The sequence below is a fragment of the Notamacropus eugenii genome, chromosome 5 (assembly GCF_028372415.1).
Source record: "Notamacropus eugenii isolate mMacEug1 chromosome 5, mMacEug1.pri_v2, whole genome shotgun sequence".
Lineage (NCBI taxonomy): Eukaryota > Metazoa > Chordata > Mammalia > Diprotodontia > Macropodidae > Notamacropus > Notamacropus eugenii.
Genome location: NC_092876.1, coordinates 128,796,256 through 128,819,910, shown reverse-complemented (window position 1 = coordinate 128,819,910; position 23,655 = coordinate 128,796,256). Strand labels below are relative to the sequence as shown.

The window sequence follows — 23,655 nt, the reverse complement described above, 5'->3', positions numbered from 1 at the left end:
AATATGATGGGGAAGATGACTTATGGAATTTATAGCTGGATCACATCTTAAAGTTCATCTGAGATCTGAGTGACTTAGGTGGGCTTTGGGGCTTTCTGATGTTTCTCTCTCTCTCTCTCTCTCTCTTTCTCCCTCTCTCCAAATCCCATGTAACACATTTACAAAGTACTTTCCTTGTAGCCCTGTCATAGCAGGTGGAGCTGGGGCTGGGTGTTTAGGTGTCTAGTCTTGGACGAGAGCCAGTCCCTCCCCTTGGCCATAAGTCATTATTAGCCTTCTCCATCCTGTCCCAGCCTTATCTGGAAACAGACTACCACTTCCTACCATGTAGGTCACTAAGGACCACCTGAACATAATCTGCCCCTTAGCTCCAGGTTTTGTTAGAGGCATGGAGAGGGCAGAGTGAAAATGGCTAGCTCTCAGGCCTCATGGATCTTTCTGAGTCTGGAGTCAGCAGTTCTGGAGCCCAAGCTTCTGTTTATACTGATCAAGTGAAGATTGAAGATAAGAGCCTGGTCAAGATATTAGCTGTATCAGAACAGTGGCCCACAGCTTCTCCCTCAAGGCCTCTTGCTGGGCAGTTGGACTTGGCCTGCTCCCAGGGACGGCTGGCACACCTGAGGCCTAGGAAAGATCAGAGAAGGTAATGAAAGGATAAAAGAGAATTGTAAACCCCTCTCCCTTCGTGAATCTTAGAATTACAGAGTTGAAAAGGACCTGCCCTAGAGATCATCTAAATCCCATCACTTTGCCCATGAGGAAATCGAGGCTTAGAGAGGGAGAAGGGAAATGCTCAGGGTCACAAGGCTAGGAAATTGCAGAGTGAGGCAGAACTTGAACCCAAGTCCTCAGACTCCAAATCCAGATCATTTAATCCAGTTTGGACATGAACAGGAATCCCATTATATTACCTCTAGAGAGTAGTGTTGAGTTAACTTTGAGGAAATCTGTCGGACATTAAAGCTTGTAAGAGAAGGACCTATATAGAAAGAGGTAAAAAATTTCCTTTATCTGTGAGCACATGTGAGGGACAAGGACTGGTAAACTACTGTATTAATGGCAAGTCCTCACAAACAGTCACTTGCCTTTTTGGGGGGGAGGGGGAGGACAGACCAGCAGGGACCAGTAAATCCTCTAACCTCTTCCTCCCATCATCACAGTAGCAGCCTAGGGAGTGGTCCTTAAATGAAATCTGCCTTAAATACCTAGCATGTACCTAGCCTGGCCCAATGTGTTAACAGGGAATAAAAAGTATGTTATTTAATTTATTCATCCAGTATTAAGTATAAGATATAATCTCTCCCCTTGAAGAGATTATGTAGTTAAGTGACAGACAAGAAAGTACTGTGCCTGGCACGTAGGAGGTCCTAAATAAATTTTTGTGTGTTAACTGACCTTCAAGGCATCACAGATCTTACAAGACTTTTGAAAACCTTTTGAAAATGCCTTCTGCTTTACTGATGTTTGTTCTACTCAACCTTGGGGGAAGAACTAGCAGCACTGGGCAGAAGTTGCAGAGGCAGATTTCAGGAGGATACAGGGTTAAACTTCCTAATCATTAGAGCTGATCAATGATGGGACAGTCTGTCTTAGTAGAGGTAGTGAGTTTTTTGTAGGAGATCTTTAAGCAGACCCTGGATTGTTAATAGACTAGCCAACCTCTTAGATCCTTTTCAACAGTAAATGTTTGATCCAGTATGTTGTTGAGGGCATTCCTGCTCAGGAAACCTCTGTCAGAGGTTCTTGAAATTCTATGAGTCTGCAAAATGTTACATGTTATTCACTATTATTAAAAGAATTTGTATGAGAAACCTGAATGAGGGGCCAGGATTGCCTGGATTTGATTTCTGCTTCTGACTTATCAAATGGCCCTTGACTACTCTTCTATTTCTAAATGGAGTTCCTCCATTACGTTTCATCTTCCAGTCATGGAGGTGACTCTGGGTTCTTTAAGGCTGTGGCAGTGGAGTGCAACCTTTGGTACCTAACTGAAAAGGCTTCTTCTTTAGCCTGCTGTGTGTCTCTTTGAGGACCAGTATAGCTAAGTTTAAAGAGGTTTACTACTAGGTGAGAATTATTTTAACCTCAAGAACAAACTGCATATGTGGAGAGAGCACTACATCTTTTGTAGTATGGAAATATAAAATAGGGATAAGTAATGCTACCTATACTAAAAGACCAGGGGAAGATAAGTATGATCAGTTTTCTGTTTTGCAAAACATTCTCTTCATAACTGCCTTTTATCACTCCTCCTTTACAGGTGTTGGAGCAGGCTCAGAGAGATGAAATAACTTGAACTTTCCTGAAGTCACACAGCTAGTAAATATTAGAGATGGGACTTGAACTCTGATGTTTTGATAACAAATTTAACATTCTTTGAATTATACCACACTAAAAACACAGAAGCCCTTGCCTGAATCATGAAGGGCTCCTTAGGGCCCAGGGTGTATCCAGAAGAAACCAATTTCCACTTTTCATACGTCACTGCACCATGACTGCAACCCATTTGGGGAATTTGATGGTGACAGTTGTTCTGATGTACTCTGAGTCTGGCATTATCACCAGGCAACCCCATCTACCTCCCACTCTGCTGGTTATTTAAAATTTACAGTCAAGTAGTGCCGGAATTTGCCACTGGGTACTTGGGTCTATACTCAGATTAAAGGTGAGCACCCCTCAGTAGCCACAGTGTGACAGATATATGTCCCTAGAATAATAATATTAATTATTATTATTAAATACTCCTAGAAAATACGTGTGTGGCATAGGGTAGTAGAATTAAAAGTGTGGGAAGTTTCCCAGATAATATGAGAACTCCCAGCCTTTTGTGCTTAAAGCAGACATTGCTCACTGTTTGTAACCAGTTTGCACTGTCTGCTGTAAATCTAGATTCATAGAATGTTGAAGCTAGAGGGAGACCGAGATGCCACTTAGTTTAACCTCTTAATTTTATACGTGAAAAAACAGGGCCTGGATAAGGAAATCAAGTTTACATAGCTAAGTAGGCATGACTTTAGGAAATCTAATAGATGAACCATGAAATATACTTAACTGAATCCTGACTAGCCCTGTGCTATAAAAAAAAATTATTTCTGGGTTACTATAAGTATTAACACTTTAATGCACCTCAGTTCTGTTGGTTGGAAGATAGAGCATAATATTGAAAGGGCTGTGGGAAAACATACTCATTAATGTACTGCTGGTGGAAATGAGAGTGGAACACTTTCCAGATGAAGACATTTTAAGTCACTTGTCATGGAACATAGCATTCACTGGGTGTGGAACCCTAGAGTGGGCACACAACCCACCCTCAGAACTCCCCATCTAAAGGGAATTTATTACTCCTGCCCATAAGGAGTTGTTTATGTGAAAGGAGAGACAGGGTCCTCTACCCTTGGAGAGATGTAGCCCTTTCCCTTTTGGGGACTCCTAGTTAAAGAGACAGACTTGGCCTTTGCTTGTGCTGTTTTCTAGCTCTCTTGGTGCTTCCCATTCTTCAAGCCAAAACTCCCCTTTACTTTCTCCAGGATGCCTCTCCTGCCTAATCTAGCCCTCACTGAGTTTTCTCTCATTTGACCCATACAGCACTTGAAACCTGTACAACAAAATGTAATGTGGAATTATACACTGATTCACAGAGGTGCATTATTAACTCTTAGGGATTATCATGTGGCCTCTTCCAGTATCTGTTGTTTGGTAAGATCATGTATTTAGGCCAGGCCTTCTGTCCACTGCCCCATCCTCTAATCATTCCCCATAGATGCACACACCCATGCAAATTAATATATAAAAGCATATACCTACTTCTGTAGGACCAGAGCTATGCATGAGGTTAAGCTCTGAGAGTGGGTGGTGCTAGTCTGGGATAACTTATTAGAGGAAAAGAGGCTTTAATGGAAATAAAGAGGTTGGGAGTAAACCAACTTTGATGGAGAAGAAGGGACTAATGCTGTAAAATGAGGGGCTTGAACTAGATGACCTCTAAGATCCTTTCCAATTCTTTATCACTGGAGGGTACAGAAAATAGCTTCTACTTTTGTGATAGTAACAGTGGGAAGGGCATTAGATATAGAGTTAGGAGAGACCTGGGTTCAAGTTTTGCCTCTGATACGTACTAGCTGTGTAACCATGAACAAGACACTTCACCTTTTTCAGTCTGTTTCCTCATTTGCTAAATAGGAGTAACAGCTGTACTTAATTCAAGGGATTCATGTGAGACTCAGATGAGATAATGCATATAAAAATTTTGCAACCACATTAACTGACAGCAAGTGTCAGTGATTATTTACAAAGAACTTCAGACAGCCCAGTAAGATAGGATTATTGTTCCTGTTTTATACTTTAAGAAGGTGAGGCTCAGACATGGAAATGGCTTGCCCAATATCACAAAGCTAACAGTAACAGGGATCGGGAAAGGAGATTTCATTTCATTTTTATATGGAGCTCTAGGATAAGACTATTACCGTCATGAGGAGGAGGATGCTAAGAGACTTAATGACTTGCCCAGGGTCACTTAACCTGTATGTGTCTGAGGCAGGACTTGAATTCAGAGCATTCTGCATCTAAGACCCACTGTCTCACCACTATGCTGCATTTCCTCTAAATATGACCTTTTACATTTGCAGAATACTTCCCACATGTTATTTTATCCTCAACAACCTTTTGAACTAGGTAGAGCAAGTGTTATTCTATCCCAGGGAGCTTGCTTTATGTTTCACTTCAACAGACATTTATAAAGCATCTACTCTGTGCAAGCCATTATACCAGGCATTGCTAATTCAGTGACACAAAACAAAATGTTCCACCTTCCAGGAGTTTTGACCAGACAGCTCTGATTATTAGGAAGTCTTCCCATGCTTTGAGCCAGAATTTGCCTCCTGCAACTTCTGCCCATTGCTCCAATACTGTTCTTCAGGTCAAGCAAAACATGTCTAATCCCACTTCCATATCCGAGTCTTTCAGATACATGAAGGAAGCCATCATGTCATAATTTCTTTTCTCTCCCCAACCCCAGGTCTTCTCAAAGCTTAACATTCCCAGTTCCTTCCTAATCATAGCACCCAAAATTAAGCATAATATTCCAGATTTGATATGAGCAAGACTGAGGACAATGACTCAGGATACCTTGAGCTACTTTTTTCTTGTAGCTTCCTGTCCCAACTATATTCTGATCCTCATTTTGATTGTTAATAGTAATTTACATTTCTCTAGGACTCAGGTTTATAAAATACTTTCCCCACAGTACCGTGGTCATTTAGATAGTAGTGCAGGTAGTGTTATCCCTGTTTTTCAGATGAGGAAACAAGAGGTTGAAAGTTAAAATGATTTGCTGCTAAGCATCAGAGCCAGCATTTGAACCAGATTTGCTAACACCAAGGATAGTGTTCTTTCCAGCATGCCATGCATGCTGTTTTATTTCCTGTGTGAACTAATAGTGAATCCTGCCCCTCCAGTTTGGGGCTAAAGGGCCTTGAGTATTCTGCCTCATAGGTACCATTCCCTGTTGTGTAGAATCCATTTGCTTTTCTCCTTTCCTTTCCACATGTTTCTTGTCCTTCAAGGCCCATCTCAGGTGCCATCTCTTCCAGGAAGCTTTACCTAAGTACCGATTTGTCCTTTTTCTGAGTTCCTTGGCACCTAGAGTATACCTCAGTTAATCTTGCTATCTTCCTATTTGGTCACTGCTTGCTCAGGATAAGGCATTGCAATATGATGAGAAGAAAACTGGATTTGTTGGAAGATCTTGATTCTGGCACTAGATAGGTAATCCTAGCAAGTCAGTCAACATCTCTGGTTGACATCACAGACTTAGGAGAAAATTGCTTTGTAAATATTATATGTATGAGTTGCTTTATTTTTCATTATATCTTATTCCTCTAGGGAGGGTAGAGACTGTGTCTTTGAGAATAATAATAAACTAATACTTAATATAAGTGCTTTACAGTTTACAAAATGTTTTTCTGACAACAACTCTGAGAGAAACAGGCAGGGATTATTGCCTCCATTTTATGCAGAAGGAAACCGAAGGATAATGATTTGACTGGGTATTAAGAAGAAATGCTTACATTCAAAGTCCCATCTTCTGACTCAGAACTCCAGTGTACTTTCCATTGAACTGTTCTGTTTTAGCATGTTAATGTCCACACAAAAGAAGTTATGTCATACTCCACATAACTTGCTCCAAACTATATAACTTTGAAGAATTTGTGGTTATGATTCATTTTCTCATGACCTGGGTGGCCAGTGAGTAAAACCATCACTGGAAAGGGCCTCTAGTTCAACCTGTTCTAGGATTTCCTTGGCAGTATCTCTAGTGATGAGGAACTTTTCTTCCTTCTAAAGAGAGAACTGGAACTCAGTAAATGATGATTGAATTGAATTGACAGGTTGGTAGGGAAAGGGACTTGGCTACAGAGCAATTAGATGGCCCAGAACTTTTCAGTCTAAGGCAGACAGAGTTTATTGGTTATCTGATAAGGGAAGCAGGAAAGTGGGGAGCTGAGTGTGTCACATTGTTAAACCTTATCAGATGTTTGCTAAGAATGGATATGGACCTATGGGGAAAAGAAGGGGTGGGGAAGGAATTGATCAGTCATTGAAACCTCCCAAACCACTTTAGGACAGAGATCCTTTTATCCTATTTCTTTTCTTCTAGGAATTGATACTTGAAGCAAGAATTTGATTTCCAGGGAGGAACAGAGAACAGAGAATGTTAGTGTTGGCAGGGATCCTAAAACTTAGAATTTTAGCACCAAAAAAGACTTTTAAGTCCAACCCCCTAATTTTACAAAGAAGGAAACAGAAAGGTCAAGTGATTTGCCAAAAATCATATAATAAGGTAGTGTCAAAGCCAGGACTAGAACCTTGGTCTATTGACTCAGTCAAGTCATCTTTCCTGTACAATACTCAGAGAGGCCACAGAAAATGAGGCCAGCCTCAGTTAAATTAAGAGGCAGTATGGACAAAGTTTCAGATTTGAAGTCAATAGGTGCATGGATTCAAAAACTAGCTCTGACATTGGTTATATGGCCATGAGCAAGTCTCTTTGGTGTTGTTGTGAGCATCAAATGCCAACCTTTAAAGGGATATTCACATGTCTGCTGTCACAGTAACTGTGCTAAAAAAAAAAAATGGGTATGAATTAAATTTTTGTTTATTAAAATATATTGTTCTGCTGACTTCAGAGATATTCTGTCTTCTTTTGTGAATGATTTTAAGAAGTTTCCTTTATTCTTCTGCCTTTCCTCTTCCCTGGCATCTATCAGATCACTAACTTTTAAGCTATTAAAGCTGAAAACTGTTTTGGGTACCCTTTATGTGATTCTAAATGAGTCATTTCCCCTTCTTAGGATTCAGTTTCCTCATCCTAAAATATGGGGTTGAAATAGCTGATTTCTAGTATCCTCTGGCTCTAAAGATTCTACTTAAAATCACAGAATCTCAGATCACCTGGTCTATCCTATAGTGGAGCAGACATATTCTTTATGATAGCCCAGCAATAGTGAACCAATGGTTGCATTAAACAGGAATTAAATACCTCTGCAGGCACTCATTTTGCTTTTGGATAGCTCTGATGGTTAGGAAGTTTTCACAAATACTTGGTGTCCCAGAAGTCAGTGCAATTTTAAGCTTATTGAAGCTGAAATCTTTCTCTACAACCCCTTCCCCCCCTCCTCTTTACTCCTAGTTTTTCCATCTTGGGCGAAACAAAAGAAACCTAAGCCCTGGAGAGGACTCTAACCTTTTGAAAGACTTTCACCTCTTCAGTAATCTGTATAAACAAACATTTACATGCAAGAGGAAAACCCACCATTTAAAAACCCTTTAAAGAATCAGTTTGTAGTGTGACCTGTCACTCCTGAATTTAGTCGCATATGTGTGTGTGTGTGTGTGTGTGTGTGTGTGTGTGTGTATAGTCTGTATCTTTATTATATATATATAAAGTCTCTATATAAAGTCTGTATCTCTATAGATAAAGTATATCTATATCTCTATGAAGTCTGTATCTGTCTACATATAAAGTCTTATGTCTATAAAAGTCTATTATTTCTCTCTATATAAAATCTATATATCTAAAGTCTCTCTATATACATATAAAGTCTATATTTCTATAAAATCTATATCTACATATGGTCTATATATATATATAAAGCCTATATCTATATATAAAGTCTATATATCTATAAAAGTCTCTATATAAAGTCTGTATAGCTATATAAATATCTATATTTATATTTCTGTACTACACATAAGACCTGTGTTGGTGACTGACTTTTCATTGAGACAAGGCATACCTGTTGTTTTTGAGCTACCCTCCGTTTACCACGTACAGAAAACTAACAGACAAGCTGATTTTGTCTGATTCTGTTGTCCATGCCTAACACCATTACTGCCTCTGGGTATGTGTAAGAGTGAGGAAAAAATCCACAAATGTATAGAGAGATTTTTTGCTACAGAATTATTTCAGTACTTCAGAGGATCTAGGATGTATTTGCTCTGTCAGTGCAGATGGCAGTATAGATCTTGTGATCCTGGGTAATTCTTGCTATGTTCTTCCTCCACAGAAGGTCCACCCAACATGTTGGAGGTCGTACTCTGGGTTATTTTACATGTTAAGGTAATCTGTCTCCTTAAGCCTTGTGATCAACACACATCTTTGTCTGATCACATGTGTCCTTAGTGTTTATTTATTGAACATAGTTCAATAAATATTGAACATAGTTTATATTTGTAAATATGATGCAGCTTACTTATCATCATGTATCTCACCACTTCTCTTTGAGTCATCCATAACTTGAATTTCTTGGTTACTGTGACTTGGAGAACGTTTGTATTGACAAAATGGATCCAAGTAACTTGGGACCCTTTAAAAGTGTGCCATTTCACAAATGTCATCCAGCCTGCTCTGTTCCCTCTATTCAATTTTGGTTCTAATTTTTCTATCTGCAGTTATCAAACTAAATGTACAGATGCAACATTTCAGCAGATTGGACATCTTGTTGCATACTGTAATCTGGACAAAAGACCTTTTTGTCCATTTGTCTTCTATGGATTATTAGACCAGTCTCTTTTGAATAATCACACGTCTCTGTTATGTGCTAGTGTTCTGGCATTAATCAGCAATATATTCATAAATAGGATTAGCTGGAGAACATCAAGTATTGGGAATCCTTCTTCCACAAGACCTGTTCTTCATAATAGTGGCAAACATCTCACTATGCTATGCCTTGTTTGGCATAAATAAGCAACATGTCATCAGAGAAAGAATTATGCATAATTATTATGCATGAGAAACTCCTTATTACAAAATTTTCAATATCCACTTATTTTTTTATAACTATGTAAGGTTTTTTTTTAACAAATGAGGAAACTGAGGCCCGGGTAGTGAAATGCTTTTGCCCATGCTCACCTAGCTAAAAAGGTGTGTGTGTGTGTGTGTGTGTGTGTGTGTGTGTGTGTGTGTGTGTGTGTGTGTGTGTATCCAAGAGTCAAACGAGGATCTTTTCATCAAAACTGCCTTTTATAAGAGGCTTCCCTACATAAGCTACAAGCCATCTCTGATACAGTGTGGGGAGTTCATGATGAATCTGACTCTGAAAGAAGTGACAAGATTTGTATCTCTAACTTGATGGAGGAGAGTTATGCAAGTGTCCTTTGGGGTCCTCTAGCCTTCCAGTCCTATAGCATGTGAGAAAACAATTTCAGAACTAGAAGAGACCTTACATGAAACATACAATGTTAGATCCAGAAGGAACCTGAGGACATAAAATGTTAAAGCTGCAAATAACCTTGGGGATCATTTAATCTAAGCTCCTTGTTTTACAAAGGAGAAAACTTGAGACCTCCAAAAGAGAACTGAACCTATCCAAAGTCACATAGCAGGTTAGTGGTAGAGTTGGAACTTCAACCCAGATCTTTTGGATTCAGATCCACGTGGCTTTCCTTAATAATACAATGTCTCTCCATTTATAAAGTGGTTCTTGTGGTAGCTTGGACAAACACTGCCTTTCTGACTCCCTACCTTCCTTCTCTCACCTACTCTAAGGCTTCCTCTCACATCTGATTTCAGCACCAACATCCAAAACGGCTATACTCTAGATGATTTTCATGAGCAGCCTGATATTGGAGGGTAAGTGAGGAGCTAGCTTAGCTCTAAACACCTTCGGAATAAAAATATATATATATATATATATATATATGAACTTGTATGTGTTGGTTGGGTTTGGCGGGGTCAAGGAGCATAGGAGAAGAGAATTGCCAGCTCATGAGATCTTTTGGCTTTTTGATAACTGTATGCAGTTTTTTCTGGGTCTAGTTCCTTCTCTGGGCAGAAACCCCAAGTTCCATGAACTAAACTGAAATCATTACAGGAGCATGGCATGTCAGACAGAATGTTAGAAGTGAAAGATTTCTTTGGGTTTATCTGGTCCAACTGTGTCTCCACCCCACCTTATTTCTATCATAGTTCCAAAGATGAGAAGTGACTTGTCAAAGGTCATGTATTGAGTAAGTGGCAGTACCAGGATTAGAGTCCAGTTCTTGTGACTCTCAGTCTAAAGTTCTTTTCACTGTGCCCCATAGAACAGGACTTATGATGGACCTTAAAAGTAAGGGTAGCATTGGATGGTGCTCTGTACACAGTTGTCACCTTAAAAATCCGTTCATTATGTACTTTGGCAGGTTAGCTGTGGTATAGCCTCTCTGTGGTGGCTGATAAACATCTGTCTCTTCCTCTAAGGAGACAGATAAGACTGACCCACAGGAAGGCAGCTTAATGTACTTAGAAAAAAGCCTTGAACTTAAGACTCAGGACACCTAGATGTTAGTCTTGGGCAAGACACTTCCCTGCTTTGGACTTCAGTTTATCTGAGAAATTTTGATCTCTATGGTATCTTTCCAATATAAAAAGGCTATAATTCTATGAATATAATAATAGCTGACATTTATACCACATGTTACAGAGTGCTTTCCCCACAATAACCCTATTAAGGTACATAGTGTCAGGATTATTATCCCCAAGATTATCATCAACACTAAAGTTGATGAATCAACCTCGGAAAGAAGTGGTCATCCTAAGATCATCATATAGGAGAGTGTGTATGTATATGTATATGTGTGTCTATACATGTATGTGTATTATGCACACACATACACACATATATACATTGTTTTCTTAGTAAGCAGAGAATATTAAGTGGTATCAAGCTCAGACTAATCACTGAAGGCTTTCTGGAGGAGATGAGCCTGAAAGTGGGGTTTCAAGCATCAGAGATGGGAGGAGGCAAGCCATTCCAAGAATGTAGGACAGGCCAAACCCAGATCTGGAGGAGGGAAAATAAAAATAAAAGTCTTTTTGGCAGCCCCAGCCAATCGGACAGGTTTAAGGGAGAAAGAGGCATCTCACCTGCCGGTCTTTTTTTTTTTTTTTTTAATCAGGGCAGAGTTTTGGTGACTGAGCTCCAGTTCCAGAAGATTGACTTAGTTTGGTGGGTCTGGATTATATAATGCTGAAAGAGCTATAGGGATTTTTTTTTAAGTAAAAAAGTTCTTCCATAAAGGTCTGACAATACTAAGAGACCATATGGTATAGCCAAAAAATATTAAATTAGGATCTAAAAATACAGGAATTAAGATCCCAGCTATGTACCTATAATGACTTTGGGCAAGTCAGTATAGCTCTCTGGGCCTCAAATTTTTTTATATGTTAAAATGAAAGCCTTGGACTCCATGGCTTCTAAGGTTCCTTTTATTTCAGATAGTTTATATTTCATTGTTCTGGTTCTATATTGTATTTTAATGAAAAGAACACTGGACTAGAAATCAGAGGACCTGGGTTCAGGTTCCTGCTCAGTTACTGTATGATCCTGGATAATCTTTCACCTCTCAGTTAGCTTTGGTTTTCCTATATGTGAATTGAGGAATGATACTTAAGGCGCCTTCCAGCTCAATCTTATAAACTAATGGTAAGATGGAGAAGAGATGAAGGCTGTCCAAGCTCTTCTCCCTCACCATTTGAATTTGGCCATGTATCAAACCAATAAATCAGCCCAATCCTGATTCTTATTTTCATTCTGCTTCCTCTACTCACCTCAGCACAAGCTGGTTGAAAAAGGATTTCAGATTTAAAGGCCGGAATTACTTTCCCCCTTGATTTTTCCAGTGATAGGGAAAAGGGATTACTCAGAAAGGAGGCTCTCCTTCCCCAAGACCTATAGGCTCTGTGGTGTTTGTTTGCAATGGACTTTTGAATTAGAATCCTTTTCTCTTCCTTAAATTCCCTACCCCACAGGGAGTCTGTTCTCTGGATTGTGATTGAGAAACCTCTTATGCCTCTGCCCCATACTAGAACCACTTGCCTTTGCCTCATGAGAGGAAATGTAGTACTGGGGGAAAATAAATAAAAAATAATGAATAAATATATAATGAATGAATGAATGAATAAAATTAAGGGTCTTGAAGTCAGGCTTGAGCTTAAACCCTGAAGGATACTTTTAGATCTGTCAACATGCAAGTCATTTCCTTTTTCTTAGACTCAGTGTCTTTAACCATCAAATGGGGATAACGATCAAATGCCCCTCTTACAACCACTGGTTGTGAAGAAAGCACTTTTTAAACTACAGAAATGTGAAGAGTTTTTGTTGTTTTAGACTCTCTTCTCTTGTAAATGGGGATAATAAGATCTCCACTACCTGTCCCATAGGCTGTTGTAAAGAAAACATTTTATAAATGTGTGGCATTAAAACTGTTGTCTTCTGACTGAGAGCTCAGTCCTACGCAGTCTGAGTTGGGAGAGACTTCAGAGCTCTCAGTAGGGCAAACCACATTCCCCATCTCCTCAGTAAATGCCCATGGATCAAATACCAAGTCCTTTTCACAACCTGACCCTCTTTTTCTATTCTTCCTACACTTTACTCCATTCCACAAACTTCATAATCCAGGTACACTAGCTTTGCTTTTCTTCAGATACAAAATTCCATCACCCATCTCTCTGCTTTTGCATCAGCTGTCTGCCATGCTTGAAATGCTCTCCCTCTCCCTCTCCACCTCCACTTCTTAGTTTTCTGGGCTTTCTTTATCAATCAGCTAAAGTCCTACCTTCTGCAAGAAGCCTCATAATATTCATAATACTCTGAGATCACTTCCAATTTACACTTCCTGTAGCTTGCTTGTACAGTTGTTCACGCTTTGTCTTCCCCATTATAATGTGAGCTTTTTGAGGGCAGGGTCTGTTTTTACCTTTATTTTTTCCCTAGCACTTAACATTGTACTTGACCTGAAAGCAGTTAATAAGTACTTGTTGACTGACATCCTATCAAGTCAACTACAAGTGGTCATTTGGCTTCCTTTCCTATGTTCCTCCCATCCTGTACCCGGATTTAGGATTCTCTCTCAGACTCTTGTTTTCTCATGCAAAGTAGGAGGTTGGAGCCCAAGTTCTGTGCCTCAGTAGAGTGCACTACTACTCACAGGTTTCTCAAGTCTCAGTTTTGTCCTGTAAAATGGGTCACTGTCATCCTTCCAATTTCTTTCCCTGCCCCTTCCCCACGCTAGGGTTGGGTAGTAGGGTAGATGAGTGCCTATTGGACATCAGGGCCTTCACTTGGAAGTAATATCTTTCTTAAGCTTTTTCTCTCCTACTTCTTTTAAACCCATCCAACTCCTAGAACTAGGTTCTTTCTAAAGTACATCAGGACTAGACTTTGTGGTTCAAAGGGAAGCTTGGCCAACCGTAGCTCCATCCCAGCCAACCCTAGGAATGATCAGATTGTGTTCTGAAGAATGAGGAGGAACAGCCCTTACAGTTTAAACCACTCACTTTCCCACAGAAGACTCTCATGTCATTTTTTTTCTTTTAATTCATGCACACTCTGAAAATACAAACATATGAGTTCTGTAGTAAAAAGAGGTTAGAATTAAATGTTAGGAAGGAAGAGAGAAGAAGAGTCATGGAGTATGGGAGTGTACTAGACTGCCACAAGTTAATGTGGGACATTGGGCAAAGCACTTCAGTCCTTACAGTGACCCTTCAAGATGGGAAAATAAGTCTGATGAACTCTGAGGATGAGGAAATTGGTTCAGAGAGATGGCCCAGAGTTATACAGCTAGTATGTATAGAATAAAAGATTTAAACTTAGGTTTATAAAAATGTGATTCCTTTGTAGAAAAGTTTTATGTGAGAAAAAAGGTTACAAAGGAAATTGGAGGAATTATTAGGCCCTTGAGAGAAATTCTTGAATTTGGGTTTGTTTATACAATACATTTTCAGAAGAAAGTAAATTTCAGGGTCTAAACAGTCTTAACTGCATATCCTCAAATTCTTTTGGGGGGGGGTAGGAGGGGGTGAAAGGCATTTCAAAGTTAAGTAACTTATCCAGGATCACACAGCTAGTAAGTGTCTGAGGCTATATTTGAATTCAAGTCCTTCTAACTCCAGGGTCAGTCAGTGCTCAGTACCACCTAGCCATCCTGCATTGTTTTACTGTCTTATTTTGTTAAATAGGATCATTTTAAAAACTGATCTCACTTTGTACGCTGAGATAGTGCTTGTCTATACCAGAGGCTTAATTGTGTTTCAGAAATTGAGTTCTTGTGACTGAAGGAAGTTTTTTTTCAGAATTATCTATTCACTTGTTCCTCTTGCTCTCTCTCCTTTTTTGGGTCTCTTTTCATGCAATTTGTGCACACAAACCCCACAGTTTCTCATTCAAATTTATAGATAGATTTCTTACACCGTTACAGATTTGGCCTACCTAATTCAAACAGACTTGTTCCATTTTGGCTCAGTGGGCAGAAGCAAGAGCAAAGGGTAAAAGTTTCAGAGAGACAGATTTCAGTTTATTTTAAGGGAAAACTTGCTAACAATTGGAATTGTCCCAAAATAGGGTGGACTACTTTAGGGAAAAGAAGCAGGTTGTCCATCACTGGATGACCACCTGTCAGGAATGTTGTAGAAGGGATTTCTGCTCAGGTGTAGAATGCTAGATGATCTCTGAAATCCTTTCCAGTTTCAAAGAGTGTCACTAAATTTGTTTCCTGTTTTGCAAAATGAGGAACCTGATCTCTCCCTCCCCATTGATTATTTCCAGTGTTCTAGAGGGCCTAGTTATATATCTCAGACTCTGAGATAGTATAAAGAGTGCTGAATTGCAAATGAGACCTGGGTTTGAAGCCTGGTTCCCCCTCTTAGTAGTGCCACCTAGAGTAAATCACTTAGTTTATCCTGTCTCCATTTACTCCTTCAAAAAGTGAAGTCATAACTGTTTTAATAATTGGATCCAAAAATCAGTAAGTTTCAGCATGGAGACAGGTTCCTGGTGAAGTCCCCCAAAGATATGTCCTTGGCCCTGTGGATTCAGTCCTTTATCATTAACTTGAATAAAGTAATGGATGGCATGCTTTTCACATTTGCAGATGACATGAAGCCGAGATAGCTAACACTTTGGACAAGAGAATAGAGATCCAGAAAATTTTTGAAAGGTTAGAACAATGAGCCAAATGTAATTAAATGAAATTTAATAGGGGTAAATGTAAGAGTTCAGGGTTACAAGCTTTGTAAGTGTAGAATTGGGGGGAACGTGGCTAGACAACAGCTAGTGGGAAAATAAGTCTTTGGATTTTAGTGCACTACAAGCATAAGATAAGTCAACAGCATAACATGGTAGCCAAAAAATGTAATTTGATTCTAGGTTACATTGTAAGAGCCTTGGTGTGCATAGTAAAAGGTGATAACCCTGCTCTACTCTCCTGTAGTAAGATCACTTCTGGAGTGCTGTGTGCCATTTTGGGTACCACATATTAATGCAGAAGAAGACACCAGGATGTTGAGAAGACTGGAGACTAGACCATATAGGGATTCTTTGAAAGATCTAAGAATGTTTAGCCTGAAGAAGAAAAAGATTTGGAGGAGGGATTAGAGGGCATAATAGCCATCTTCATATATTTGAAGTTCTGTCCTGTGGAAGAGGGGTTAGAATCACTCTGTTTGGTTTTAGAAGACAGGACAAGGAGCAGTGGAGTGGAGATTGTAAGAGTTTCAAGGAATGTTGATTTCAGTAAGGAATAAGGAAAAATGGAGCAATTCAAGCTCTCTCAAAGTAGCCCAGAGTTCTTAGGTGGGAGTGGTTTTTTTCCTCAAGCAAAGACTGGATGACATCTGAGATATTTTCCAACTTTGAAATTCTGATCATGATTCATGTGAGCTGGAAAATAGTCTGGGGCTCCCCACTAGTAGTGACATTTTTCACTCTCACCTCATTTTGCTTCCCCCCATTCTCTCATGCTGTTGTTTCTGTCTATTGGGACCTGCCTCAAAGACCTTTGACTGGCAAAGTCTGAGTGTTTCCATGTTCCTCATGTCCTCTGATCAATGAGACCCATACACAGATTTTCAGAGTTTTGAGAAAGGATGTTCTTTCTACTACCACACCCCCAAGCATTCCCTAGCTGTCTAAAGTAGAGATGGCAGTCCTCCTCAGGTTGGCCAAGTAGGACATCATTCCTTCGCCTGCTGCAGGGATTCTATAAACCTCCCAAAAGGCACCTTGGGATAGTGAAAAGAGTGTCGCATTTGTCCACAGACCTGGCCCTGTTACTCCCTCTTGTGTGTGATCTTGTGTGTGATAATCACGTAAACTCTCTGGGTCTTAGTTTCCTTTGTAAAATGAATGCATGAAATTAAATCTAATCAGGCATTTTGATAGAGTAGCAAGGCATTGGATTTTAAGTTCAGAAGACCTAGGTTCAAATCTTACTTCACATACTTACCAGCTGTGTGACCCTGGGTAAGTCACTTAATCTCTATTTGCCTCAGTTCCTAATCTGTTAAAAATAAGGGTTTTGATCTTGATGGCCTCTGAAATTCCTTGTAGCTCTAAATCTACAATCTTGTGATTTTTATGGGTTCTTTCTTACCCAAAATCCTTGATAATACTATAAATGCAAATTTGTCCTAGAACTTCTGGGATAGGACCTTACTTTACCAGTAACAGAATTTTAAGATTAGTTGGGAGGTAGGACAGGGGGATGGAAATTTGTGTCATATTTTCTTCTGTGGGTTACTATAATCTGTTTTATTCTTTACCCTGATTGCTGAGTCTTACATGCCCATCCACCCACTTGCCGTATACCATATTCCCTCACCCAATCCCTGAGTTTCATATTAACTCCACTTTCTGTTCATTCATTTTTTCTCTTCCTACTTCCTATGGCCTGGGCTCTCCCTACTATGCAGGCTTTGTCCAGTACACCCGATGGGCCTGTTTAGCCATTTTACCCTCACATTTCCATCAGCCCCAACTTGATTTAAATTATTTAAATCTTCATTCCAGTGGAGAGATATCTGTCCTCCCCAAACAGAACTCAAACATACGTTCTGATAGCTTACAGATAAACATTGAGATTTCCTCCTCCAGGCTTTAAATTAAGCCACCCAAGATGAAACTCTTTCCAGCATCATACTTAAGGCAAGGGATATGTCTCCCACTCATGCCATGGGGTAAATTTTCTCTCTCTCAGTTGTTTCAATTGTATCTGACTCTTTGTGATCCTATTTGGAGTTTTCTTGACAAAAATACTGCTATGGTTTGTCATTTCCTTGTCCAGCTCATGTTACAGATGAGAAAATTGAGGCAAACAGGGTAAAGTGACTTGCTCAGTTATTAAGTGTCTGAGGCTGAATTCAAACTCAGGAAGATGTCTTTCTGACCAGGAGCTGGGCCCTCTGTCTACTGTGACAACTAGGCCACTGGACAAAGTACCTGGGGACTCAGGATCTTTCTCTCCAAAGGGTTGGTGGAGCACAGTGACTCCTTGAGGAGAAAGAATTGGTCTCTGACTTAGAATATTGGATGTCTGAGTTGGAAGGGACCTGGGAGGTCATTTGTTCCAATAGCCTCATTTTAGATAATATAGAAAGAGCCCCTGAGGGGGGAAGAGACAGACATACCTATCTAAGGTCATACAGTGAGCCAGTGATAGAGCCAGGGCTCGACCTCTGAGCTTCCAGCTGCCAGCCCAGGGATTGATGACTCCTCAAGGTCGTACTTCTGCCCGTTAGCTACGTCCACTGAGTACCAAACAAACCCTTGTCTCTGGTATTCTGCCCTTGTATCTCCACTGTGTCCTGGTGGTATGAGGAACAGGTCTGGAGATTGTTGTATACGTATAGAACCTTCAACACATTAGTAACATACAGAATAAGACCCCTGGAATATGCAAGTCAGTAGACCTGGATTCTCATCCTAGTCCTGTCACTGACCAGGTTTGGGACCTTGAACAAGTCACTGACTATTCCTAGGTGCTTCCTCTATAAAATATGTGAGTTTGGACTAGATTAGAGGCTATCTGATGTAGTGAAAAGAGCCCAGGATTTAGAATTACAAGGCCAGAACATGAATCCCAACTTTGCTACTTATTACTTGTATGATCTTCAGCAAACCCTGCTTGGGAGTTTTTATACCTAGTTCTCCTCATGCCCTTCTTCTCTTTCTACTGTGGATTTATATTTTGTCGTTCCCCCCCAACCCCCCATCAGGAGCTCCCACAAGAGGTCTGTGATTGTGATTGTATGGTTAGCCCTTCATTCACACGAAGAGGACCATGACATCAGGGAGATAATAACACAACTTGCAGTTGACTTTGATTTGAGGGAGGGAGGGCTGTGCAGTGTTACCAGCCTCATTTTCTCCTCCAGAGCCATTTGGGTCCAGTGGCCAGATATTTAGCAGGACAGACTGGAGGTGGCCAAGGATGCAGTGAGTTGGTCCTTTTGAGCTAAGATCTTTTCAAGTTTTCACTTTGAAGTGGGGCAATGCCCATTTATTGCCCTCACAAACTTGGGGCTCCTTGAAGATAAGGTGCTTTTGCCTTCCTCAGATTAAGGTTTTCCTGTGTCAAGAGCCATGTTGTATGTCCCCCCTCCCCCAAGATGTAAGAATTCCATAGGGAATCCATGTCTTTCATGTTTGTCTGAGAAGTCTCAGGATCTCCTGACAAGGGAAAAAGAAATAGTAGAAGAAACTTAGCTTTAGTATTGGTAAGAACTTTTGTATTCTAAAGTCCTCTTATGCTACACATTACCAAAAAAGTGTGTGAACTCTTATGCAGATTCTAAAAAGAAGAGCTGAAATCTCCTTTCATGGCTGAGTGTATGAGGATGATGGATAAAATTACACTCTAACCAATTTCGAGTTCCTGGCTTGAATTGTGTCACACATACAGTTGCCTATCCTGGCTTGTAAAGCTGTTTTGATGCTGTTTTAGATAGATAGCTTTCCTTCCTGAGAGCCTAATAACAGTTTCAGACCTTGTAAATTTAATTATACAGAGGTACTAATTAGTGTTAGTAAAGATCTTGTTTTTGGCCAAGACACAAATATTATTCTGTTGTTTTCCTTCCTTTTTATCTATCCCTTCTTCAAAGTATTCCTGGATACCCCCAAACCAAGAAATTTAGGCAAGGCTAACCTTCTACTTGGGCTTATATTGGTGTGATATCAGGAGTGCCTGAAAGGACCTTTCCCATTCCCCCACTACCTAAAGAAACCCAGTCCTGAAGCTTCCCCTGAAGCCTTAAAACCCTTTAGCTGTGTGTGGGATAAAGCCATTCATTTCCCAATGAGAGAATAGACCCAGGGGCAGCTCCTCCTCTGCTGTCCTGCTGTCCAGAATAAGAGGGGCAGAGATGTCTTCTGTCCTTGTCATACCGTCTCTATACTGCTATATTCAGCTCTGGGAAACACATTTTAGGGAGAAAATTGGTAAATTTGAATTCTTCCAGAGGAGGATATCTAGAATGGTGAGAAGAGAGTCCATATCATTTGAGGATCTGCTCAAGGAACTGTTGATGGTAAAGACTTCTGTGGGAGTGGAAAGTAAAAGATGGGACATCAGTATTCAAGTGCTTGAAGAGGATGTTGAAAGAGGGATGTGACTTCTTCTACCCTACACTAGAGTGCAGAAGTTAGAGCAATGGATAGATGTGCATGAAGGTAAACTGAGGCTTTACGTCTAGAAGATCCTCCACATAATTAAAGATGCCCCAGAGTAGAAGGAGTGACCTTGTGAGGTAGTGAGGAGGTGCCCCCCATCATTGGAAGTCTCCAAGAAGAAGCAGGATAACCACTGTCAGGGATAGTGTAGAAAGGGTTGCTTCAGGTAGGTATTAGACTAGATTACCTTTTCCAGCCCCTGAAATTCTGTAATTTTGAAGAACATAAGAACTGACTCATGTTGAGTTTTCTGTGACTTATGACAGGGTTTGGTGGGAGGGATAGGGGAGATAAGACAAGGGTCCCAGAGCTTAGCTGAAAAAAAGGATACCTTCCCCTGAACTGCTTAGGTCCGTCACTAGGAAACAGGATTTACAGGCTTTCTAAGGAAGGCCAAGCTTCCCACACTGCATCATACTTTCTGTGGTCCTCTCTCCTCAGAGCATCCCTCAGTAACTTTCTCTGAGGTTGCGATAGCCTATGAGAACTTTTCTCCAAGTAGTTTGTAGCTTCCTGCCTATGTGTCTGGGCAAGGAGCCTTCCAGAGAGCTGCGCAAATCTAAGATACACATTGACATAGAAATAGAAGAAAGGCATTGTGCTATAAAGAAAAGAATGTTGAATTTGGGATGAGGGGATCTATGTTCAAATCCCGAGTATTGACACTCATTTTTCCTTCTCTGAAATGAAGGGACTGAACTAGATCATCTAAATTCTCTTTGAACTTTTAACATTGTAAATTGTCAGGTCCCATAGGCTATAGCCCCTGAATCCTCTAAACTTTAAGAAACCATATTGATAGCTGAACCACAAGGCTAAATTAATCAATAGACAAGAAAGCACTTTAAAAGTATAAGGTAGACGGGATCATTACTGTTAACAAGATAAATATTAGTATTTTTAAGTAGGAAATCTGTAAAGGGATCCTCCATATAGTTAGTATTTTCGGTTCTATCTCCCCAATCTTTCTTGCATCCATCCTCTCTCCACTCCCATGGCACACACCCTAGTTCTTGTCATCATTTTGTGCCTGGGCTTGGGTAACGATCTTCAAACTAGTGTTCACACGCCCAGTCTCTCCCTCTCCAATGCAGTGTAGACAGATATCTGACTTACCTTAGGTATGCACAGTTCTTACCATGTTAATTCATTGCTCAAAAACCTTCAGGTGTTCCTTGGTGTCACCATTGTGAACAGAATAAATTCAAGTATGCCTTTCCAGTCTATAGCTCCTCCTTATGTACTCTCTTTGCTCCAGCCAAACTCATCCCTTTAACACATCTCATATTTTCTTCCTCATATTTTTTGGTCCTGCCTAACCTGTGCTGTATGGTACTGTAGAGACAGTGCAGTGGACTGAAGGCAGAAAATCTGGGTTTGGGTTCCAGTCCCAGCCCTGCCATTTACTTTGTGACTTTGGATGAATCTCATTCCCTCTCTGCGCCACCATTTCCCTATCTTTAAAATGGAGAGGAATAGAACTTAACGCTGTCCATTTCATGCAGTCATTGTAAAGCACCCATCCACTTCTGTGAAGCCCTAGATGCCACCCTACTCTCCATGCCAGCTGAAATCCTCTCTCTTCTTCAGAGGTGAACCCAAAAAGGCACTGGCTCTGGAGTGGGAAGACAAGTTCAAATCCTATTCATGTGACTTTACTTTCTGAATGACTTTGGCAAAGCACTTCTCCTCTGAGACCTCAGTTTCCCCATCTGTAAAATGAGAGGATTGGACTCGATGGCCTTTGAATCCTTTTAGGTTCTTGATCTTTGTTCCCATAGCCAAATGCTACCTCTCCCTTGAAGCCTCTCAGCCTTTCCTGTCTCCTTCAAAGCCAGTGAGGTCTCCCTCTAACCCCCATAGTGCCTTGTACCCTTTACGTCGGTCTTATTTTGTTAATAATTCAGTTGTACTTTAAAACTTGCAAACTGCTATTTTATCTCATTTGAGTCATACAAGAACCCCATGCAGCATTATTATAAAGTCTTATAATTTTCATTTTACAGATGAGGAAACTGAGGTTCAGAGGTCAAATGACTTGCTCATACTTTCCCGTTTTAAATCCCCCAAATCCTAACCCTAGGTAGGATCTGAATTCAGGTTTTTCTGATTCTGAGTCCAGCACTTTACTCATTATGTCAATCCTGCCAAGTGACCTTTATGAGGTCAAGGACTATGTCTTTTTCTTCTTTGTCCCTCCCTTTTTCCCTCTCCCACCCCAGTATTCAGTATAGGGCTGTATGCCCTCAGAAATTTGTTAAATGAGTCAACTGTAATATCAGGAAATCCTGCTGTTCTCTACATTGACCAGAGGACATCTAGAATATTATATTCAGTTCTAGAAAGACATTTTATAGAAGACATTGGCAAACTGGATAGTGGGCAAGATGGTGAGAAGAATAGGCCTTTGCTGTATAAGAATTAGTTGAAGGAGCTGGGGATGTTTAACCTAAAGCAGAGGGGTGGGGCATGATAGCAGACATTAAAGCTTGATGTCTGTCATGGGGAAGAGGAATTAGACTTGTTCTGCATGGCCATGGAGTTTAAAGTCATTAGTAGAAACTGTAGAGGCAGATTTGAGTCCAGTAGAAAACCTTTTTTTTTTAAATTTTATTTATTTATTTTTAGTTTTCAACATTCACTTCCATAAGATTTTGAGTTCCAAACTTTCTCCCCATCTCTCCTCTCCCCCACCCCAAGACCAGCATGTAATTTGATATAAGCTCTACATATACATTCATACTGAATCTATTTAAAGAAAAACTTTTAATGTTATCCAGGTATGGAATGGGCTTCCTTGGAAGAAAGTGAGTTCCCCATCAGTGGAGATTTCCAGAGGCTGAATGATCACATCAGGAGATTCTCATTCAGCCCTAGATTGGACTAGATGCTCTCTGATATACCTTCTAGTTCTGAATTTCTGTGACTCTGAGGATTGTGGAGTCTGATTCTCTTTTTCTTTCTGATGTAGGTACTGGCTCTAGCATCCTCTCCGCACTACAGGACCTGTTCTCCATCCCCTGGCTAAATAAATCTAAGGTTGAGAAACAACTTCAGGTCATCTCTGTGCTACAATGGGTCCTTTCCTTCCTTGTCTTGGGTAAGATGTTACTGTTGCTGTTGGGGGGCAGGATACAGAACCTAGGCTTAGAATGGAAAAAATGGTTAGAGATGTGCCCTGCCAATCAGAAGAAACAAGGTAAGTGAAAAAATAATATTGAACATGCTCCCATTTCTATATCACTTAAAGGTAGATAAAATGATTTCCTCACAATAACCTGTGAGGTAGGGAGATGAAGTAATTAGCATTCTTCTCATTTTACACATGAGAAAACTGAGTTTTGGAGCAGGGAAGTCACTTGCCTCAAGGTCACATAGCTAGCAAATGTTGGAATAATTGAAGTGATAGCTGGGAGGCTGGGGAACAGTGGGAAACATGGACTTGGAGAAAACAGCCTTGATAATGTGGTTATTTTAGTACTTCAAGAATCTGTTATTTCATGCGAATTGGGTACTCCCTCCACTGATGCAGAGCCAGCCCTTCCATGCCTTCAGAGGCACTGAAGATAGTTGAGCTGCCATGGGTAAAAACTTCATCATCATTCATGTTTGGCCAACCTGTTTCCTAGGCTAGTCCTGGGAGACATGCAGGCACTTTTTAAACCTG

At 40.3% G+C, this 23,655-nt stretch overlaps 1 protein-coding gene across 2 annotated transcripts in view; it reads left to right on the top strand.

Annotated features, from left to right (window-relative positions):
- DGAT2 (diacylglycerol O-acyltransferase 2) overlaps window positions 1–23,655 on the top strand; it is a 54,054-nt gene that overhangs the window by 6,397 nt on the left and 24,002 nt on the right. Inside the window, exons 1-2 of one of the 2 annotated variants that reach the window (XM_072610804.1) lie at window positions 10,084–10,129; window positions 22,960–23,088. In XM_072610804.1, coding sequence (XP_072466905.1) covers window positions 10,099–10,129; window positions 22,960–23,088 — 160 coding nt within the window. In that variant the 5' untranslated portion in view covers window positions 10,084–10,098. Of the gene's footprint in view, window positions 1–10,083; window positions 10,130–22,959; window positions 23,089–23,655 lie in introns of those variants that run through there. The other variant, XM_072610803.1, reaches the window with a different exon arrangement.